The sequence below is a fragment of the Lolium rigidum genome, chromosome 5, assembly GCF_022539505.1.
Source record: "Lolium rigidum isolate FL_2022 chromosome 5, APGP_CSIRO_Lrig_0.1, whole genome shotgun sequence".
Lineage (NCBI taxonomy): Eukaryota > Viridiplantae > Streptophyta > Magnoliopsida > Poales > Poaceae > Lolium > Lolium rigidum.
This window is the reverse complement of record NC_061512.1, coordinates 230,912,807-230,932,817: the sequence shown is the minus strand read 5'-3', so window position 1 is coordinate 230,932,817 and position 20,011 is coordinate 230,912,807. Positions and strand designations below refer to the sequence as shown.

Genomic DNA, 20,011 nt, shown 5'->3' with positions numbered 1-20,011 from the left:
AAATTTTAGTTTTTTTACATAATCTTTTTTAAGTCAAATTTTAGTTTACAATTTTCATTAACAAATTTGTGAGTTAATTAATAAAAACAAAAAAAAACAAAAAAAGGGGGGCGCCGGCCACGGCCCCTGCTTTGTCTCTCTCCCTCCATCTCTCCTCGATCTCTGTACAAAATAACATCCCAAATTTTGTTAAATTTATAGAGTTAATGTCAAAACTACATATATAGTACATAATTCAAATTTTGTTAAATTTATAGAGTTAATGTTGTTATAAGATAGAGATTTAATTTTAATTTTAGTTAAATCAAATTTATAATTAAAATTTTATTAAGTTAAAAAAAGGGGCGCCACACACAGTACACGCGGGCGCGGCGCCCCTCGATCTCCAGGCCGTGCCCCTGTGACGATCGAGCGAGCGGCACCGGCGGTGGCCGGCCGAAAGGTGTGCACGGCCGGCGGCGGCGGCGCGTGTGGTGCGCGCCTCGGCGGCCGCCGCCAGCGCGCGGCGTTTTGTGCAGTATTGCGCGGCGGCGGAGAGGAGCGGGCGGCGCGCGCGGCCGGCAGAGACGTATGGCGGCGGCGCGGAGTCGACGAGGAGGTGGCGGCGCGGAGTCGACGAGGAGGCGGCGCGGAGTCGACGAGGAGGCAGCGGCGCGGAGTCGACGGCGGCGCAGACGAGGAGGCGGCGGCGCAGGAGTTCTCGGCAGCCTGTCGGCGTTCACGAGGAAGATGGAACTGAACCGCGGGCGCGCGCGCGTTTCTTTTATAGGCGTGGGGCTTTAGTCGCGGCTGGGGTCACCAACCGCGACTAAAGGGTAGCCTTTAGTCGCGGTTGGTGACCCCAACCGCGACTAAAGGCTTTTTTTCGCCCCTTTTGCGGTTCCCGCGGAAAATGGCCTTTAGTCGCGGTTGGCCAAAATTCTTCCCGCCATTTCTTCACGCCTCTATCTTCCCGCGTATCGATGCTTCTTCTTTGTCTTGTTCCTCCGACAGGGCGTCGTGCGCTACCCACGCGTTCTTATCCTGCCGACAGCTTTAGTCACGGTTGCACCCTCCAGCCGGGACTAAAGCTTACCCAAACGTCCATATCCCACCGACAGTTTTGTTAGATGATACAAAAACCACATTTAGTCCCGGTTGCACCCACCAGCCCGGGACTAAAGGTTAGATGACCAGGTCCGGATTCCTCCTCTTCTTCCCGCCATTTCTTCCCTCTGTCTTCCCGCCACTTTCTTCCCGCCTCCTGTCTTCCCGCTCCCATTTTCCCGCCATTTCTCACTACATATATGTAGCCCGGCTTGGCCAGCATTATCACATCTCTACAATCTCTCATCACTCTCTCATGGCTTCCACCGCACCCACTCTAACCTACCAGCAGGTGGAGGAGCTTTGCGCCTCGAACTACCCTTGCCCACCGGGCTACCACGTCCCCGCCGGCTGGAGCCTAAGCGCCGGAGGCGTGCCGGTCCCTCCCGTCCCTCGTGGTACCGCGCGCCGGGCGGCCATCACGAACCACTACTACCTCGATCTCACGCCGGAGCAGCGGATGAATCCCCGCCGGCATCCCGATAACCAAGCATACTTGGGACGCCTTCTTCATCAATCGGCGTGATAGGGCGCTCGCCGTGTATGAGGAGGACGGTCGGCCTCCTGGGAACTTCCACGAGGCCGGCCGTCGGCTATGGTGGTACGGCCGAACTCTACAGAGCGTCATGGACTACATCACGGCCGGCGATATCCCCCGCCTGCGCTACCCTCAGTTCGAGCCACGAGCGCCGCCCGACGACAGCGACGACGACAGCAGCGACGACAACGGCGGCAACTTAGAAGGCGACGACTACCAGTACAACGGCGGCGACTATGAAGACTACGAGTATGCATATTATACGCCTAGGCAGGAGTATGACTAAGTCACTCCAAATTTCATATGTATCATCAGTGGTATTTATGGCATGGCCAATCAATTTCGGCAATGCTAGATCCACCAAATCCCATGCAATTACGGCTCCTCTAGTCCTTTTCCCATTATACGCCTAGGCTGGAGTATGACTTAGTCACTCCAAATTTCATGTATCATCGTTGGTATCTCGAATCAATCGAATCATTCGAAAATGGACACCAAACACATCACCAGATAATATAATTCACATGATCCATTCAACAAAGTTTGGTACAATAAATTATTACACATCATTTCTTCCCTTGTGTCCCTGCTTGCTTACGATTGAGCCGTATCCATGGAGCATCCTCATCATTTAACTTAATGCTTGGGTCGGTGTTCACTTTGAAGGGCGGAATTTCACCAAACATATTATAATCTTCTGACATGTCCTGTCTTGCCCTCCACTCCCACGATGTTTCTTTTCCCCGAAAGAACAATGTGGCGCTTTGGATCATCGCATGATGTACTCGATCGTTTTCTTATCTTTCCGTTTCCTCGGTTTGCTACTCATGTCCTTCACATAGAAAACCCGAGCGACATCTTTCGCTAGGACGAATGGTTCGTCAAGGTAACCAAGATTGTTGAAATCCACCATTGTCATTCCGTATTGCTGGTCCACCTTTACCCCACCTCCTGTTAGCTTGAACCATTTGCACCGGAACAAAGGGACCTTAAAGGAGGGTCCATAGTCAAGTTCCCATATCTCCTCTATGTAACCATAATATGTGACCTTTTGCCCATTCTCGGTTGCTGCATCAAAGCGGACACCACCGTTTTGGTTGGTGCTCTTTTTATCTTGGGCGATCGTGTAAAATGTATTCCCATTTATCTCGTACCCTTGGAAAGTCGTTATAGTCGAAGATGGTGTCTTGGCCAACATGTACAGCTGATCTACAACATGATCGTCATTCATTAAATGTTTTCTCAACCAACTGCCGAAAGTCTCCATGTGGGCCTTCGTAATCCAGGATTCGAGCTTCCCGGGTTGTCCTCGCGTAAAATATTCTTGTGTTTCTCAAAGTACGGAGCCACCAAGCTGGAATTGGTCGAACCGTGTGGTGTGCTTCGATCATAGAATGGCCGTCCATACATATCGTTGATTTCCTGCCGATCGTGCCTTTTCCACTTAGTCTCCCCTCGTGCCGCGATCGAGGAAGACCAATCGGCTTAAGGTCAGGAACAAAGTCAACACAAAACTCAATTACCTCCTCATTTCCATAGCCCTTGGCAATGCTTCCTTCTGGCCTAGCACGGTTACGAACATATTTCTTTAATACTCCCATGAACCTCTCAAAGGGGAACATATTGTGTAGAAATACCGGACCGAGGATGGAAATCTCTTCGACTAGGTGAACCAGGAGGTGCGTCATAATATTGAAGAAGGATGGCGGGAACACCAACTCGAAACTGACAAGACATTGGACCACATCGTTCTGTAGCCGTGGTAGATCTTCTGGATTGATTACCTTCTGAGAGATTGCATTGAGGAATGCACATAGCTTCACAATGGCTACTCGAACATTTTCCGGTAGGAGCCCCTCAAAGCAATCGGAAGCAATTGCGTCATAATCACGTGGCAGTCGTGAGACTTCAGGTTTTGGAACTTTTTGTCCGCCATGTTTATTATTCCCTTTATATTCGACGAGAATCCAGACGGGACCTTCGTCATCGCTCAGGCATTCAAAAAGATGACCTTCTCTTCTTTGGTCGGAGCGTAGTCGGCACGACCTTGAAACCATTCCGGATGCCGGTCATTAGGGTCTTTCAAACGTTGCTCGGTTCTGCCGTGCTTCCTTTGTATCATTTGTCTTCCCATACACGCCCAAGAAGCTTAGGAGGTTCACGCAAATATTCTTCGTAACATGCATCACGTCGATTGCGGAGCGGACATCTAGGACTTTCCAATATTCTAGCTCCCGGAATATAGATTTCTTCTTCCACATGGGTGCGCGCTCGTCGGCTCCTCGCGGAACCGATTGTCCGCCAGGACCCTTTCCAAAGATGACTTTCAAATCCTTGACCATATCAAATACCTCAAGCACCAGTACGTTCCGCAGTGCTTCGGCCGGTGATCTGCCTTGCCGTTGTAATGCTTGCCTTTCTTTCTTACTGGATGAATTTTCGGAAGAAATCGACGATGCCCAAGGTACACGTTCTTCTTACAATTTGGCAAATATACACTTTTAGTCTCATGTAAGCAGTGCATGCATGCATTGTATCCCTTATTTGACAGTCCGGAAAGGTTACTAAGAGCAGGCCAATCGTTGATGGTTACGAAAAGCAACGCTCGTAGGTCAAATTCCTCTTCTTTGTGCTCATCCCACACACGTACACCAGGTCTGCCCCACAACTGTAAAAGTTCATCAACTAATGGCCTTAGGTACACATCGATGTCGTTGCCGGGTTGCTTTGGACCTTGGATGAGCACTGGCATCATAATGAACTTCCGCTTCATGCACAACCAAGGAGGAAGGTTGTAGATGCATAGAGTCACGGGCCAGGTGCTATGGCTGGAGCTCTGCTCGCCAAAAGGATTCATGCCATCTGTACTTAGACCAAATCTTATGTTCCTTGCGTCAGCTGCAAAATCTTTGAACTCTCTCGTCGATCTTTCTCCATTGCGTTCCATCTGCGGGGTGTCTCAACTGCCCGTCCGACTTACGGTCCTCTTTGTGCCATCGCAACAACTTGGCATGCTTTTTGTTCCTGAACAGACGTTTCAACCGTGGTATTATAGGAGCATACCACATCACCTTGGTGGGAACCCTCTTCCTAGGTTTCTAGCCCTCAATATCGTCACCAGGGTCATCGTCTCTGATCTTATAACGCAATGCAGTGCATACCGGGCATTCATTCAAATTCTCATATTCACCGCGGTAGAGGATGCAGTCGTTGATGCATGCATGTATCTTCAGAACCTCTAAACCTAGAGGGCAGTACAACCTTCTTTGCTTCGTACGTATCGGCGGACAACTCGTTATTCTTTGGAAACATATTCTTCAACATTTTCAAGCAAGTTTTCAAATCCCGAGTCGGCTACACCTTCCCGTGCCTTCCATTTCAGCAAATCCAGTGTGCAGCCCAGCTTTTTCAGACCATTATCGCATCCGGGGTACATCGACTTTTTGTGATCCTCTAACGTGCGATCCAAATTCTCCCTCTCCTTTTCAGTTTCGCAGCTTCTTCGTGCATTAGCAATGGTCCGACCAAGATCATCAACGGGCTCATCACGTGCCTCTTCTTCACCTTCCCCTTCACCTTCCCCACCTTCAGCATCCTCCATGAAAGTATCACCGAAATGATCAAGATAGTTGTCATCGATGAAATCATCCCCTTCTTCATCTTCTTCCATTATAACCCCTCTTTCTCCATGCTTGGTCCAACAATTATAGCTTGGCATGAAACCCTCGCCGAAGCAGGTGCATGTGAACATCTCTTGAGGAAGAGTAACCCTTCTGATTCTTACAGGCAACACATGGACAAGATAACAAAACCCACCCGCTTGTTCGCATTAGCCACTACGAGGAAATCTTTCAAACCCGTAGTGAACTCGCCGGAGAGTCGGTTACCGTACATCCATTGCCGATTCATCTGCATTATTATAATATAAAATATATAATTAACCATCATGCATTTGTTAAACTAATTAACTAACTACAAATAATAGAAATTAAATAATGAACTACACACATATGCATATTTTATCAATGACACATGAAAGGTTTAAGTTGCTAACCGCGATCGAGGAGGAAAAAATAAATGAGGAAGCTCAAGTGTGGCCCCGACACTTCATATCATGTTTGTTTCATACTCTTGGGGCATTTCATCAAACACCTTGTGTGCATAAGATGAACCAAAAGCCAACCTAACACCCACTTATGAAGTTTGTGAAGAGAATGGCTCCAAATGGCTAAGTGCTAGCCGTCTGGATGGGTATATATAGGGGAGGGGGCTTTGAGTCGCGGTTGCGCGTCCGGCCAACCGCGACTAAAGCCCCTCACGTGCACCAGCTGGCCAGCGAGCGCCTTGGGCCCAGGCATTTGGTCGCGGTTCGCCTCCCGAACCGCGACTAAAGGTCCCATTAGTCACGGTTCCAAATATTTGGGGACTAATGGAGCTGGATGGAAGGCCCTTTTTTCACGAGTGCAGGCACATTTCTAGGGTGAGGGGGGCACGGCAATGCCCTTTATTCCCGTAGTGAATGATGAGAATATGAAGATTTGGCTCTCTCGAAATGTTAGTTTTCTCAAGTGCAACTATCCTGGAAAACAGAGATCGAAACAGAAATGAGGAATGTGAACAAGACTGTGCATTAGCCCGTCGCATTGCATTTTGATTTTGCCATGATCCGACATTCGATGAACACAGATCAAAGAATCAAAGCATCCTGTACATGGTAGATGGTAGTATGACCGAGAGACATACACGGATCTCCTACTCTGAACTCTGAAGGGGGTTCAAGGGGTGACTGAAACAACTATCTAAACTAGCTAACTACTCTCTCGATGATCGAGTCGTTGAAACTGACTTCGATCGGGGCTTGCTCAAAAGTCGTCGTCTTCCAGAATGGCGCTTAACCTCGGCACGTCTGCTTCACGACGGCGATGACGAGCGCCGCGGCTTCTGTAACCTGCTCTCTTCCTCGTCTTCCCCCCTGTCGCATCGCCGCCGCCGCGCACCGCTTTGTGCGAGGCAGCGTATTTGCCGTATGCGTGCACGCTCGATCCACTGTCTGCTAGTTTGGCGTCCTCGTCGTTGCTGGGGGCAACAACGAGCGGCGCCACTCGCGCCATCTTTCGTCCTTTGCTGTTGGCGCCGGGCACGATCTTGCGGCGCGGAGGGGACGCAACGCCGCTGACGATGGCCAGCGCCGAGCTGGCCCTGACGGCGAGGGCGGCCATCTCGTGCCCGGAGAGCGCGAGGCGGAGCATGGAGACAGGGAGCACGAAGTAGAGCCACCCGGGCTGCAGCGCCTCGTCGTCCGCCAGCGCGCGCGGGGGCGCGTCGAAGCGGAGCTCGTCGGAGCTGCACAGGAAGACCGACGCGCCTTTGCGGCTGTTATCGTCGCCCAGGGCCTCGCCCGCCGTGACTGGCGCCGCGTACTGCGTCATGGAGCCGTCCAGGCCAACCACCTTCGCCGTGGCCACCGCCCGCTCAGACCCCGTCGCCGATGCCGACGCCGGCGATCGCGAGACGCAGGAGCCCATGTCTTCCCTCGCGACGACGTGTTTGTGTTCTGCTGTGAGTCCGTGTGAGCAAGTGGGGAGTGGATTGGTTGGTTGATCAGCTGATCCGTTGTTACCGCGCTCGCAGACAGAGCCTGCGTCTGATGCAGCCTTTTTATAGGGGAAACGGCGAGTGGAAATAGCGCTTGTTCGTGCGATGACGCAGGCCAGTTCGTCATCCACGCACTCGTGCTGTCAGTGTCAAAGGAGAGTGCATACTTGCATTGCAAGCTGGTCTCACTTGAGGCCCGTTGGCGAGTGCTGAGAAAGTCCAGGTTGTACGTATTCGCGAGTTTCTGAACAGAATAGGGGACAGTGACAGCGACCAGTGAGCAGAGCACTTGTAAAGCCGTTTCCGTGGTAACGGCACGCGGCTTTTTCATCAATTGTCCGTCGTCACGGCTCGCGACAGCTGACTGTGATGGTTTCTTGGATATAAATAACTTGTTCATGCAAGCATGCCCGCAAGAATCAAAGTTCAGAAGGGGGTAATTACGACAGCACGTTATTTTATTCTGGTGCCTAACTTACTTGATACTCCCTCTGTGCAAGAACCAAACTTCAGAGGGGGTTTTCGCATGCCCGCATGTAGTAGCGACGCACGTTTCAGGTTCCTTGGTGTATAACCTCGACATCACGAGGTGTACAGGAGTCCACGCACCTCGTGATGTCGAGGTGTTTCTTCAGCTGCTTCCTCTTCTTCGGCACAAGCTACTGCAGGCTTTGCTGCTGGCTCCGGCCAGTTGGTCTGGCCTGACTGCCGGCGAGATGCGGGGCGTGTCCCCCGCCGATCTACGGTCAACCTTCTTCAGATCCCGGCGTCCGCGTCGGGTGGAAACTGCGGCGACTTCAACGAGGTTTATTCCTCTTCAGCATCTTTCCGGCAACACAGCTGCGGCCGGCGACGCCTCTTCTTCCGCCTCCGGCGAGGTCGACGCGTTGGCTCAGTGCGGTGGCAGATCTTGGATGTTCCGTAAGATCCCAAGGGCCTTTTTGTATTTTCAGTTTGTCTAGGGTTCTTTCTGAAGTTTGGGGACAGCTGTCTTTTATCTGGACAGTTCTTGTATTATCTTGTTTTCCTTTCGTAATATATTCCAGATATTAGTATCAAAAAAAAAAAAAAAAAAAAAACCTTGCTGAACTTAAATAGGATGATTGCAAAAAAAAAAAGTGCCTTGTGTGATGCTGAGGAGCCTATCTATTATCTATTTAATGTATGTTTGTTTGCTCATATTATTTGGAGAATTTTTTAGTTTACCTCTTATATTATTATTACTGCTCTAAGCAATATTACGCATATGTTGGGAAATTAATTACATGGGCTATAAAAAATATATAAATACATACACGTGTGGGTGTGTGCCCTTTAGGGTGTGTTTGGTAGCCTGGCTCCCCTCAGAAATTCTCACCTCAACCTAGCTCAACCCACCTTTTCTTGTTTGTTAGCCTGGCTCGTATCAACTCTGCAGTGCTCACCTCATACTAAAAACACCTCTCAACCAGGCTGGGATGAGAAGCTCAGATCGAGCTTCACAACCCGCCCAGGCTGAACTCATACCCGCAATCCACTGTAGCAGAGCCCCGCGACCCCCGCGACCCCCGACCCCCACCTCTTTTCTCTCCTCATTTTCCCCATTCCCCCTCATCTTCTCCCATCCTGCTCCCACCCTCCTCCTCTCCCGCCGGCCGAGCTCGAGCAAGGGAAGTCAGGAGTTCGCGCCGGCGCTCTCCGGCCCGCCGCCGTCAACGAGAAGGCTCTCAGGATGAATTTGCTCCCGCTCCGGCCCGCCTCCGGCCCTCCACATCTCCCGCATAACCGAGCAGTACGTACAGATGCGAGGCTTGCACCGACGCCCTCCTGCCCGTCAACCGCCGACGAGAAGACTACCAGCGCGCCGCCGCGTCGCTCAACGGCCGCCGCGTTGCTCAACGGCCGCCGCCGCCCCACGGACGAGCGCCTCCATGGAGGCCTGCGCAAGACCAGTCCCGAGCTCCACCGCCACGGGCGAGCGCATCCACGCAGCCTGAGCCGCCGCCTCATCGACGCCGGCCTGCGCCGCCGCGCCATGCCCCGAGCTTGCCACCGCAGTAGATCGAACCTTGGTCGGAATCGGGCCGAGCTTCGTCTCAATCGGGATCTGAGGACCCGATTGCTTTTTTCGTTTTGTAGTTTAAGGGCCTTCCTGTAAAACTTGGATCTCCTGGTAATTTAATATTTCTAGACATAACCCTCACCATGTATGAGCATATACCAACCCACCAAACAACTTCTCAATTCAGCATGTATCAACAAACCTGGACTACCAAACATGTATCAAAATCTCAGTCCAACCTAGCTAAGATCAACATGTATGACAAGAGATAGAGAATCTGAGGTGAACCGGGCTACCAAACACACCCTTAGTTGTCGAAACGAGATTGTCTTCAACAAGGTTGGAAATGCTCATTTCTTTCGTATGACTACGTATTGGATCAACACGTGATCCTACTTAGTTTTGGAGAAGCAGCGGGTGTCTGTGGTTTTGGATGGAGTTGTCTGGATCCATTGACGGTTGCATGGGTTATCTAACGTAACTAGCGTGTGGCTGGTTTGCATACCTAAATAAATGCCTAATGACGCGTAGGAGGTTTCTGTTCCTCATCTTTTGCTGGCTGATTTACATGCGCAACTAGTGTAGTCCATGAGAAGTAATGGTGAATTTAAACTTTGTAATAAAATGGTTGCCTACAACGATTGATGAAGGGGCAGGGTTTTGTCCGCTTTTTGAATGGAAAACTTCACCGTAGTCTGAGAATTGGCTTAACTTATATTTTTGCAAGAATTAACAAAAAAAGATTGAATACTTGGTGGATGAGCCTACAAAGAATTAAGAAGAGTACTCCCCCGTTTCATATTAGTTTTTGCTAATTTAAATGTATCTAGACACATTGTATGTGTAGATAAATTTAAATTGTGACTACTAATATGGAACATAGATGGTAATATTAACCCAATTATAGAAAGTGCAAATTTTCAACCAGAACTTTTCCATCATGTCGCAATTTTTCGAAGTAAAATACACTACTCTTAGGCATCTCGACGTCGGTGCATGTCATCTTTTTGACAAAAAAACATATATTTATATCGCGAAGATACTAACTCTACATCCAGCCTCTGTAACAACTTATTATACTAGTGGTATTACGGATGCACACAACCTGAAAGAGAAGAACAAATACGCTAAATGCTAACTCGACTTGCAACTTTCCTTTCCGCAAGAAGTGCCAGTATCGAAGCAAAGGAGCCGAGACTGTGTAGTGTTCGGGCGGCTAGAGAATCTCGCAATAAAAAAGAAGTCCCGCTAGAGTGATCTATTCCTTGTAGTAGCGGTACTAACATCACAAAGATAACACCATAAGTCCAGTTTCTCCAAAAGCGACGTTTAGTAAAAGGAAACAGTGCACATGAGTTGTCGTCGCTCGATCATGGATTTTATGTTTTCATCCTGGAGAAAGTCCTCGCTGCCAAAACAATGCATTCAATAAGGCCATTGCCAGACACAACCAAGGCCAGACCTTGAATTTTCATCCTGAAAGATAAGACTTTGAACTTCTCATGTATTGTCTGCCCCATTTACGACGATGTCTTGCTACAAGTCACTAACCACCAAGCCAATTCCTCATCACCACAAGGAATCAACCATCATTGCTAGATCACGGATCTCGGCTTTCATGGCATCTCCGCCAGCTGACTTCACAATAGAGCGAGAAAACGTGCCCCATGATGGCAACAACCGGCATATACTCGCAACACTCCCTCTGAAATCAAATGATCAGAAAAACACAGGTGCGCTCGACTGAATTGAAGAGATTTGGTGCCCAAGAGGCAATAATAAAGAAATATTTATTATCACCAATCCGGCCATGTTCATGATAATGTTTATATACCATGCTTATTGTATTATCCGGAAACATAATACATGTGTGGGGAATATGAACACAATGTGTCCCTAGTATGCATCTATACTAGTTCGTGAAATAAGTGTTGGTTATTGATTTCCATAGTCATGAACATACTCTCGTGTGGGTGTGCGCCCTTTAGTTGTAGAAACGAGATTGTCTTCAACAAGGTTGGAAATACTCATTTCTTTTGTATGGCTACCTATTGGATCAACACGTGATCCTACCTAGTTTTAGAGAAGCAGCGAGTGTCTATGGTTTTGGATGGAGTTGTCTGGATCCATTGACGGTTGCATGGGTTATCCATAACATAACTACCGTGTGGCTGGTTTGCATACCTGAATAAATGCCTAATGACGCGTAGGAGGTTTCTGTCCCTCATCTTTTGCTGGTTTATTTACATGTGCAACTAGTGTAGTCCATGAGAAGTAATGTTGAATTTAAACTTTGTAATAAAATGGTTGCGTGGGTTTTGTCCGCTTTTTGAATGGAAAACTTCACCTGAGAATTGGCTTAACTTATATTTTTGCAAGAATTAACAAAAAAAAATATTGAATACTTGGTGGATGAGCCTACAAATAATTAAGAAGAGTACTCCCCCGTTTCATATTAGTTTTTGCTAATTTAAATGTATCTAGACACATTCTATGTGTAGATAAATTTAAATTTTGACTACTGATATGGAACATAGATGGTAATATTAACCCAATTATAGAAAGTGCAAATTTTCAACCAAAACTTTTCCATTATGTCGCAATTTTTCGAAGTAAAATACACTACTCTTAGGCATCTCGACGTCGGTGCATGTCATCTTTTTGACAAAAAAATATATATTTATATCGCGAATATACTAACTCTACATCCAGCCACTGTAATAACTTATTATACTAGTGACATTACGGATGCACACAACTTGAAAGAGAAGAACAATTACAATAAAAAAGAAGTCCCGCTAGAGTGATCTATTCCTTGTAGTAGCGGTACTAACATCACAAAGATAACACCATAAGTCCAGCTTCTCCAAAAGCGACATTTCGTAAAAGGAAACAGTGCACATGAGTTGCCGCCGCTCGATCATGGGTCTTATGTTTTCATCCTGGAGAAAATCCTTGCTTCCCAAACAATGCATTCAATAAGGCCATTGCCACACACAACCAAGACTAGACCATGAATTTTCATCCTAAAAGATAAGACTTTGTATTTATCCTGTATTGTCTGCCCCATTTACGATGCCCTGCTACAAGTCACTAATCACCAAGCTAATTTCTCATCACCACAAGGAATCAAACCACCGTAGCTAGATCACGGATCTCGGCTTTCATGGCATCTCATGTGCATCTCATGACTTCACCATAGAGCGAGAAAACGTGCCCCATGATGGCAACAACCGGCATATACTCGCAACACTCCCTCTGAAATCAAATCATCAGAAAAACACAGGTGCACTCGACCGAATTGAAGAGATTTGGTGGCCAAGAGGCAATAATAAAGAAATATTTATTATCACCAATCCATGTTCACGATAATGTTTATATGCCATGCTTATTGTATTATCCGGAAACATAATACATGTGTGTGGAATATGAACATAATGTGTCTCTTGTATGCCTCTATACTAGTTCGTGAAATAAGTGTTGGTTATTGGCTTCCATAGCCATAAACATAGTACGTGTTACTTATTAGCGAGTTGATACGTCTCCAATGTATCTATAATTTCTGATGTTCCATGCTAGTTTTATGACAATACCTACATGTTTTGCTCACACTTTATAATGATTTTATGCATTTTCCGGAACTAACCTATTAACAAGATGCCGAGGTACGAAACAAAAGCCAAACATCTTATTTTACCGGGACGGACCAGAACACTGAAGGAGAGACGGAGAGGAGGCCCAGGGCCTCTAGACCACAGGGCGGCGCGGCCTAGGAGAGGGGCACGCCCAGGTGTGGTGTGGGCCCCCAGGCACCCCCTTGCGCCGCCTCTTCGCCTATAAAATCCCTCGCGACGTAAAAACCCTACAACAATCGACGAAATTCCAGAAAGACTCCAGGGACGCCGCCGCCATCGCGAAACTCCGCTTCGGGGGACAGAAGTCTCTGTTCCGGCACGCCGCCGGGACGGGGAATTGCCCCCGGAATCCATCTCCATCGACTCCATCGCCATCTTCATTGCCGTTGCTGTCTCCCATGATGAGGAGGGAGTAGTTCTCCCCCGAGGCTGAGGGCTCTACCGGTAGCTATGTGGTTCATCTCTCTCTCTCATGGTGTGATCTTTATGTGATCATGAGCTTTGTATCACTATTAATCTATGTGCTACTCTAGTGATGTTATTAAAGTAGTCTATTCCTCCTCCATGATGTAATGTTGACAGTGTTTGCATCATGTAGTACTTGGCGTAGGTTATGATTGTAATCTCTTGTAGATTATGAAGTTAACTATTACTATGATAGTATTGATGTGATCTATTCCCCTTTCATAGCTATTGGTGACAGTGTGTATGCTATGTTAGTACTCGGTCTAAATTGCAACGGTCTATTATGCACTCTAGAGGTTACTTTAATATAAACTCCGAAAGTTGTGGAGCTTGTTTACTCCGGCTTGAGGTGTGCTTTTGTAGCCCTACACAATGAATGGTGTTTGTTATCCTACAAGAGGGTGTTTAAGAGTAGCACGAGTGAAAAGAAGTTATTTATTTATGTGATCATTGTTGAGAGTTTCCACTAGTGAAAGTATGATCCCTAGGCCTTGTTTCTAAGTATTGAAACACTGTTTCCAACAAGTTCTGCTACATGTTCGCTTGCTGCCATTTTTATTTCAGATTGCAATTACTACTTACAATCATCCATATTACTTGTATTTCACTATCTCTTCGCCGAACTAGTGCACCTATATATCTGACAAGTGTATTAGGTGTGTTGGGGACACAAGAGACTTCTTGTATCTAGGGGTGGAATCGAGCCGAGCCGAGCCGGCTCGTGGCTCGGCTCGGTCAGGCTCGTCGAAGTTCGAGCCGAGCCTGGCTCGGCTTGCAGCACAAACGAATCTGAAAAAGAGGCTCGAGGCTCGGCTCGGTAAGCTCATGGCTCGGCTCGAAGGCTCATCGAGCCGGACGGAAATGTGCCTAAAAAAGTTACCTCGCGCGTGAGTCAAACGACCCCTTCCTCGCTCGCATCTCGCTGGGCGTCGCTGCCACTGACGACTGCTCCTCGCTGCTACCGCCACCGGCACTGCTACCGCCCTCTGCCCGCCCGCCGCCCGCCCTTCTCCCAGCGACCTTCCGTTCGTCGTCGCCTCGCCGACTCTTCTCCTGCCGGCCTACCGTTCAGGATGCAGCAGCAGGAAGCTCTCCGCCTCTGTCCGCCACAGCCCACGGGTCTGGTAGTTTTCGTTTCGTCTTGGCAGTTCTTCCTCGTGTCTTCATTAGATTAATTCTATGAAGTATCCGTAGCTATGATTATCACCAAAGGCAGCATCCTTCGATCTCTCCTTTTACTGTTCCTTCCTAACGTGATGACTTTTTTACACGGAAGTTGATTTATGCAGCAGAGCGCCAGAGCTAGTTGATTAGTGTTGAGTAATTTAGCAAAGCTATGTTCGGCTATATTGTATTTTACGGATTAACTCAGTTTCTAAGCTGGTGGACTGAAGATGACATATGACATGAACGTTGCAGAAAGCTCTCAGAAAGCAACTAAAATAATGTCGTCGTCCCTATTTTGCAGTTTGTGTGTAAAAAGCTCTCAGCAAGCATGCTAAGGTGCTAGACTGAAGATGACATATGACATGTACTGGTGGTCAATTGTTGGTTATAGTTGCGAAATGTTACATTTTTAGTAAATGTTATATTGATTTTTTTTATTACATCGAGCCTTCGAGCCGGCTTGCAAGCTTTATCGAGCGGGCTTGTCGAGCCTCAAGCCCTGTCTGGAAGATTTAGGCTTGGCTTGTCCGACCTTCGAGCCGAGTCGAGCCTGAGCCAAGCCTTATCGAGCCCGAGCCGAGCCTCGAGCCTTGAGCTTTGTGTCCACCCCTACTTGTATCTTAATTGCAGGGTTGCTTGAGAGGGATATCTTTGACCTCTACCTCCCTGAGTTCGATAAACCTTGGGTGATTCACTTAAGGGAAATTTGCTGCTGTTCTACAAACCTCTGCTCTTGGAGGCCCAACACTGTCTACAGGAATAGAAGCGTGCGTAGACATCAAGCTATTTTCTGGCGCCGTTGCCGGGGAGGTAAGGTAAAAGGTATTCACATCCTCCGACTACTAAGCTATTTCCTAGCACTGTTGCCGGTGTGTGAGTGCTCGAAGTTATTTCCTTTAGATCCTGCAATTATATCTTTTTGTTTCTTGTTTCTACTTTCACTAGTTAGGCTTAATGGAAAACAACAAAAAAATTAGAGATCTTTATGAACTTTATATTGAATTAGGACATGATGTGTTTGAAGAGAGAATTAAAAAACCCATGGAACTTTGTTTGCAAAATAGTTGTAGCAATGTTACTAGCATGAACTCTTTGAACACTATTATTGCTAAGGTAAATATGGTGTTGCCACCCGGTGGCAATGCCCCCCACCTGCCTGCCGTCGGATCCATCGTGTAGATTCGGTTTGGATGCAAATGAGATATAACCTATCAAGCTCTAATCAGGTATACACTACCTGCAAACCGTCTGTCCAAACTGCAGCCTATGGCACTGTTAACGCCCGCTGCAAGCGGAAAAGGGGTCAGAGAGCGGCAGTCTATCCTGAGGTGGACCGTTTAGTCAAAATCTATCTGACTATTTTTGTGCCAGTGAACAACCATAGACTGTGTAAAGCTTGCATCATGCATGGGTCCTGGAGCGAGAGAATTAAGTGAGAGAAAATGAGGCATGCATACGCAGGTAAGAAATTAAATGTGCATGCGCTGCTCTTTGAGCCTATCACGTGCTCTTCTGGGGGCCAAATATTTTTCTCTCACTTCTAATTCTAATTCGCATGTGCATGCAACTGAGTTCTCCACGGCAACTAATTGGTTTTGGGAACTGAAGAATGCCTGGACTGGGTCAGGGCATGGCGAGTCGGAGCTCCGAGAGTTGTACTTGGTCTGACGCGTGGCCGCGCGCGACGTTTCCCACCCCGTAGTGGCTATATAAAGTTGACGTTGGCGAGCGAAAACGACACACTTTAATCCATTTCCGAGCGCAACCGCATATGGGGAGGCGTTCACGGAGGAGCAGACCACCACGTATGGCCTCCTAGCCGAGCAGCTGGAGGCGGAGGCAGCGACGAAGGTGGCGGAGGTTGCGGAGGCGGCGGCGACGATGGAGGTAGAAAAGGCCAGGGCGGAGGCGACGACGACCATGGCCGACATCCAGGCGAAGCTCGTGGAGTCCAGGACGAAACTTGCGGCGGCGGGGGCGGTGATGGCGGCGGCCTCGACCGCCGACAACATCATCCACGCTGGCTCCTTAGGTCGACTGCGAGTAACCAGATCATAGTAGGCCGCGAGATGCTCTGTGGTTTTTCTTTGAAAATACGTGTATGTATTCCAAATAAAATAAGCAAAATGCAATGCACGGCAGCAAATGTGTAGTGATTTGGAAAAACCGTGAATGAGTTAAATTTTCAGTTCTATACATCCCTGGGCCATGGCACACGTCGACTTCATCGCAGCCTCCGAGCCAAACTGGCACCACACCATGTAAGTTTTGGCGAAATGAACGATGTAACGTGACATGTATGCAGTCTGACATGCATGCAGTACTAGGCAGCTTAGCGTAGCCAGCGATGAATGCAAGTCGCCTGTACAGCGCGCCATGCGTGTTTTCTCTTAAACGCGTGCATGTGCAAGAGCTGACATGAGGGGGTCAGCTAGCCGAAACATTCGCCGCACATCTCTATTGGTTGTCTGGCATATCAACGTACAATTAGGCCTTAATTCAGTTTATATTAGGATTCGTCCGGTCCTTACTGCAACGCGACAAACATCAGAACAAATCTCTAGGAAGTAATCGGACGGCAGCCAGTAGGGGGGCATTGCCACCCGGTGGCAACAAATCCACACTCTTATTGCTAATGCTATGGAAGAATTTAAGTTTGGGGAAGCTGGTTGTGATATTTTTAGTCCCCCAAGCATGGAGGAGAAAATTTACTTTGATGATACTTTGCCTCCCATTTATGATGATTATAATGATAGTGCTATTTTGGTGCCACCTACTATGGAGGATAAAGTTTATTATGATTATACTATGCCTCCTATATTTGATGATTATGGTGATGAGAATAATAATGATAGCTACTTAGTTGAATTTGCTCCCACTACAATTAATAGTAATGACTATGCTTATGTCGAGAGTAATAATTTTATGCATGTAGCTCATGATAAGAATGTTTCATGTGATAGTTATATTGTTGAGTTTGTTCATGATGCTACTGAAAATCTTTATGAGAGAGGAAAATATGGTTGTAAAAATTTTCATGGTACTAAAACACCTCTCTACATGCTGAAATTTTTTAAGTTACTCGTGTTTTATCTTCCTATGCTTGTCACTTTGATCTTCATGAATTTATTTGTGTACAAGATTCCTATGCATAGGAAGCGGGTTAGTCTTAAATTTGTTTCATACTTGTTTTTTGATGCTCTCTTTGCTTCAACTCTCATCCTTATGTGAGCATCATTAAAATTACTGAGCCCATCTTAATGGCTATAAAGAAAGCACTTCTTGAGAGATAACCCATGTTTTTATTTTTCTACTGTTTTGTTGTGTCTTGGAAGTTGTTACTACTGTAGCAACCTCTCCTTATCTTTATTTTATTGCATTGTTGTGCCAAGTAAAGTCTTTGATAGTAAGGTTGATACTAGATTTGGATTTCTGCGCAGAAACAAATTTCTAGCTGTCACGAATTTAAGTAGATCTCTCTGTAGGAAATTCAGAAAAATCTGCGAAAATTCATGGGTGATCCTCAGATATGTACGCAACTTTCATTCAATTTGAGCTTCTTCATCTGAGCATGTTAAGTGCCTCGAAAAAATTCGTCTTTACTGACTGTCCTGTTTTGATCGATTCTGCCTTTTATTTTACATTGCCTCTTTTACTGTGTTGAGTGGATTTCTTTGCTCCATTGAATTTCAGTAGCCTTGGGTAATGTCCGGAAGTGTTGGGAATGATTGTGTCCTCTCTGAACATGTGAATTTTTTATTATGCACTAACCCTCTAATGAGATTGCTTTGAGTTTGGTGTGGAGGAAGTTTTCAAGGGTCAAGAGAGGAGGATGATATAATATGATCAAGAAGAGTGAAAAGTCTAAGCTTGGGGATGCTCCCGTGGTTCATCCCTGCATATTTCAATAAGACTCAAGCATCTAAGCTTGGGGATGCCCAAGGCATCCCCTTCTTCATCAACAACTTATCAGGTCACCTCTAGTGAAACTATATTTTTATTCCGTCACATCTTATGTGCTTACTTGGAGCGTCTGTGTTTTTTATTTTCGTTTTTTTATTTTCATTCTATGAATAAATTCGGATCCTAGCAGTCCATGTGTGGGAGAGAGACACGCTCCGCTTGTTCATATGAACACTGGTGTTCTTAGCTTTACTTTTAATGTTCATGGCGAAGGTTGAAAACCGCTTCGTTTATTGCTATTTGGTTGGAAACAGAAAATGCTTCATGTGGTAATTGGTATATTATCTTGAATAATTTGATACTTGGCAATTGTTTTGAGCTCTCAAATAGATCATGTTTAAGCTCTTGCATCATGTACTATGAACCTATTAGTGGAGAATTACTGTAGAGCTTGTTGAAATTTGGTTTGCATGATTGGTCTCTCTAAAGTCTAGATATTTTCTGGTAAAAGTGTTTGAACAACAAGGAAGACAGTGTAGAGTCTTATAATGTTTGCAATATGTTCTTATGTAAGTTTTGCTGTACCGGTTCATACTTATGTTTGCTTCAAACAACCTTACTAGCCAAAGCCTTGTACTGAGAGGGAATGCTTCTCGTGCATCCAAAACCTTGAGCCAAAACCTATGCCATTTGTGTCCACCATACCTACCTACTATGTGGTATTTCTCTGCCATTCCAAAGTAAATTGCTTGCGTGCTACCTTGAAAATTTCATTCCTTGTCTTTGCAATATATAGCTCACGGGAAAGTAACTTAAAAACTATTGTGGTAAAGAATATGTCGCTTATGTATCTTATTTCTTATAAGTTGCTTGTTGAGCGGTAACCATGCTTCTGGGGACGCCATCAACTATCACACTTTTGTTGAATATCATGTGAGTTGCTATGCGTGTTCATCTTGTCTGAAGTATGGGTGATTTGTCATGATTAAATGGTTTGAGTATGCATATTGTTAGAGAAGAATGTTGGGCCGCTAACTAAAGCCATGTATCATGGTGGAAGTTTCAGTTTGGACATTAATCCTCAATCTCTTATGAGAATATTATCTGTTGTAGAATGCTTAAGCATTAAAGAGGAGTCCATTATCTGTTTTCTATGTTGTCCCGGTATGGATGTCCTCGAGTTGAGATCTATCAAAATCGAGAAATCAAATGCGATCTATCTCCTTGGACCTTTGTACAGGCGGCATAGAGGTACCCCTTTGTGACACTTGGTTGAAACATATGTAATGCAACGATAATCCATGGAAATCTGAGCTAATTAGGACAAGGTGCGAGCACTATTGGTATTCGATGCATGAGGCTTGCAACTTATAGGATATTTTATGCATAACACATATGAATTATTACTACCGTTGACAAAATTGTTTCCATGTTTTAAAAATAAAAAACTCTAGCACATAAGTAATCCCTGCTTCCCTCTGCGAAGGGCCTTTCTTTTACTTTATGTTGAGTCAGTTTACCTACTTCTTTCTATCTTAGAAGCAAACACTTGTGTCAACTTTATGCATTGATTCCTACGTA

General features: G+C 46.4%; 1 protein-coding gene across 1 annotated transcript; it reads right to left on the bottom strand.

The window, feature by feature from the left end:
* Window positions 1-6,486: 6,486 nt before the first annotated feature.
* LOC124657211 lies at window positions 6,487-7,234 on the bottom strand. The gene has a single exon (XM_047195796.1). The coding sequence runs from the start codon at window positions 7,147-7,149 to the stop codon at window positions 6,487-6,489; it is 663 nt and encodes a 220-aa protein (XP_047051752.1). The 5' UTR covers window positions 7,150-7,234.
* Window positions 7,235-20,011: the final 12,777 nt, after the last annotated feature.

Coding starts and splice junctions, on each gene's coding strand:
- LOC124657211 (XM_047195796.1), bottom strand. CDS start 7,149: ATGGGCTCCTGCGTCTCGCGATCGCCGGCGTCGGCATCGGCGACGGGG.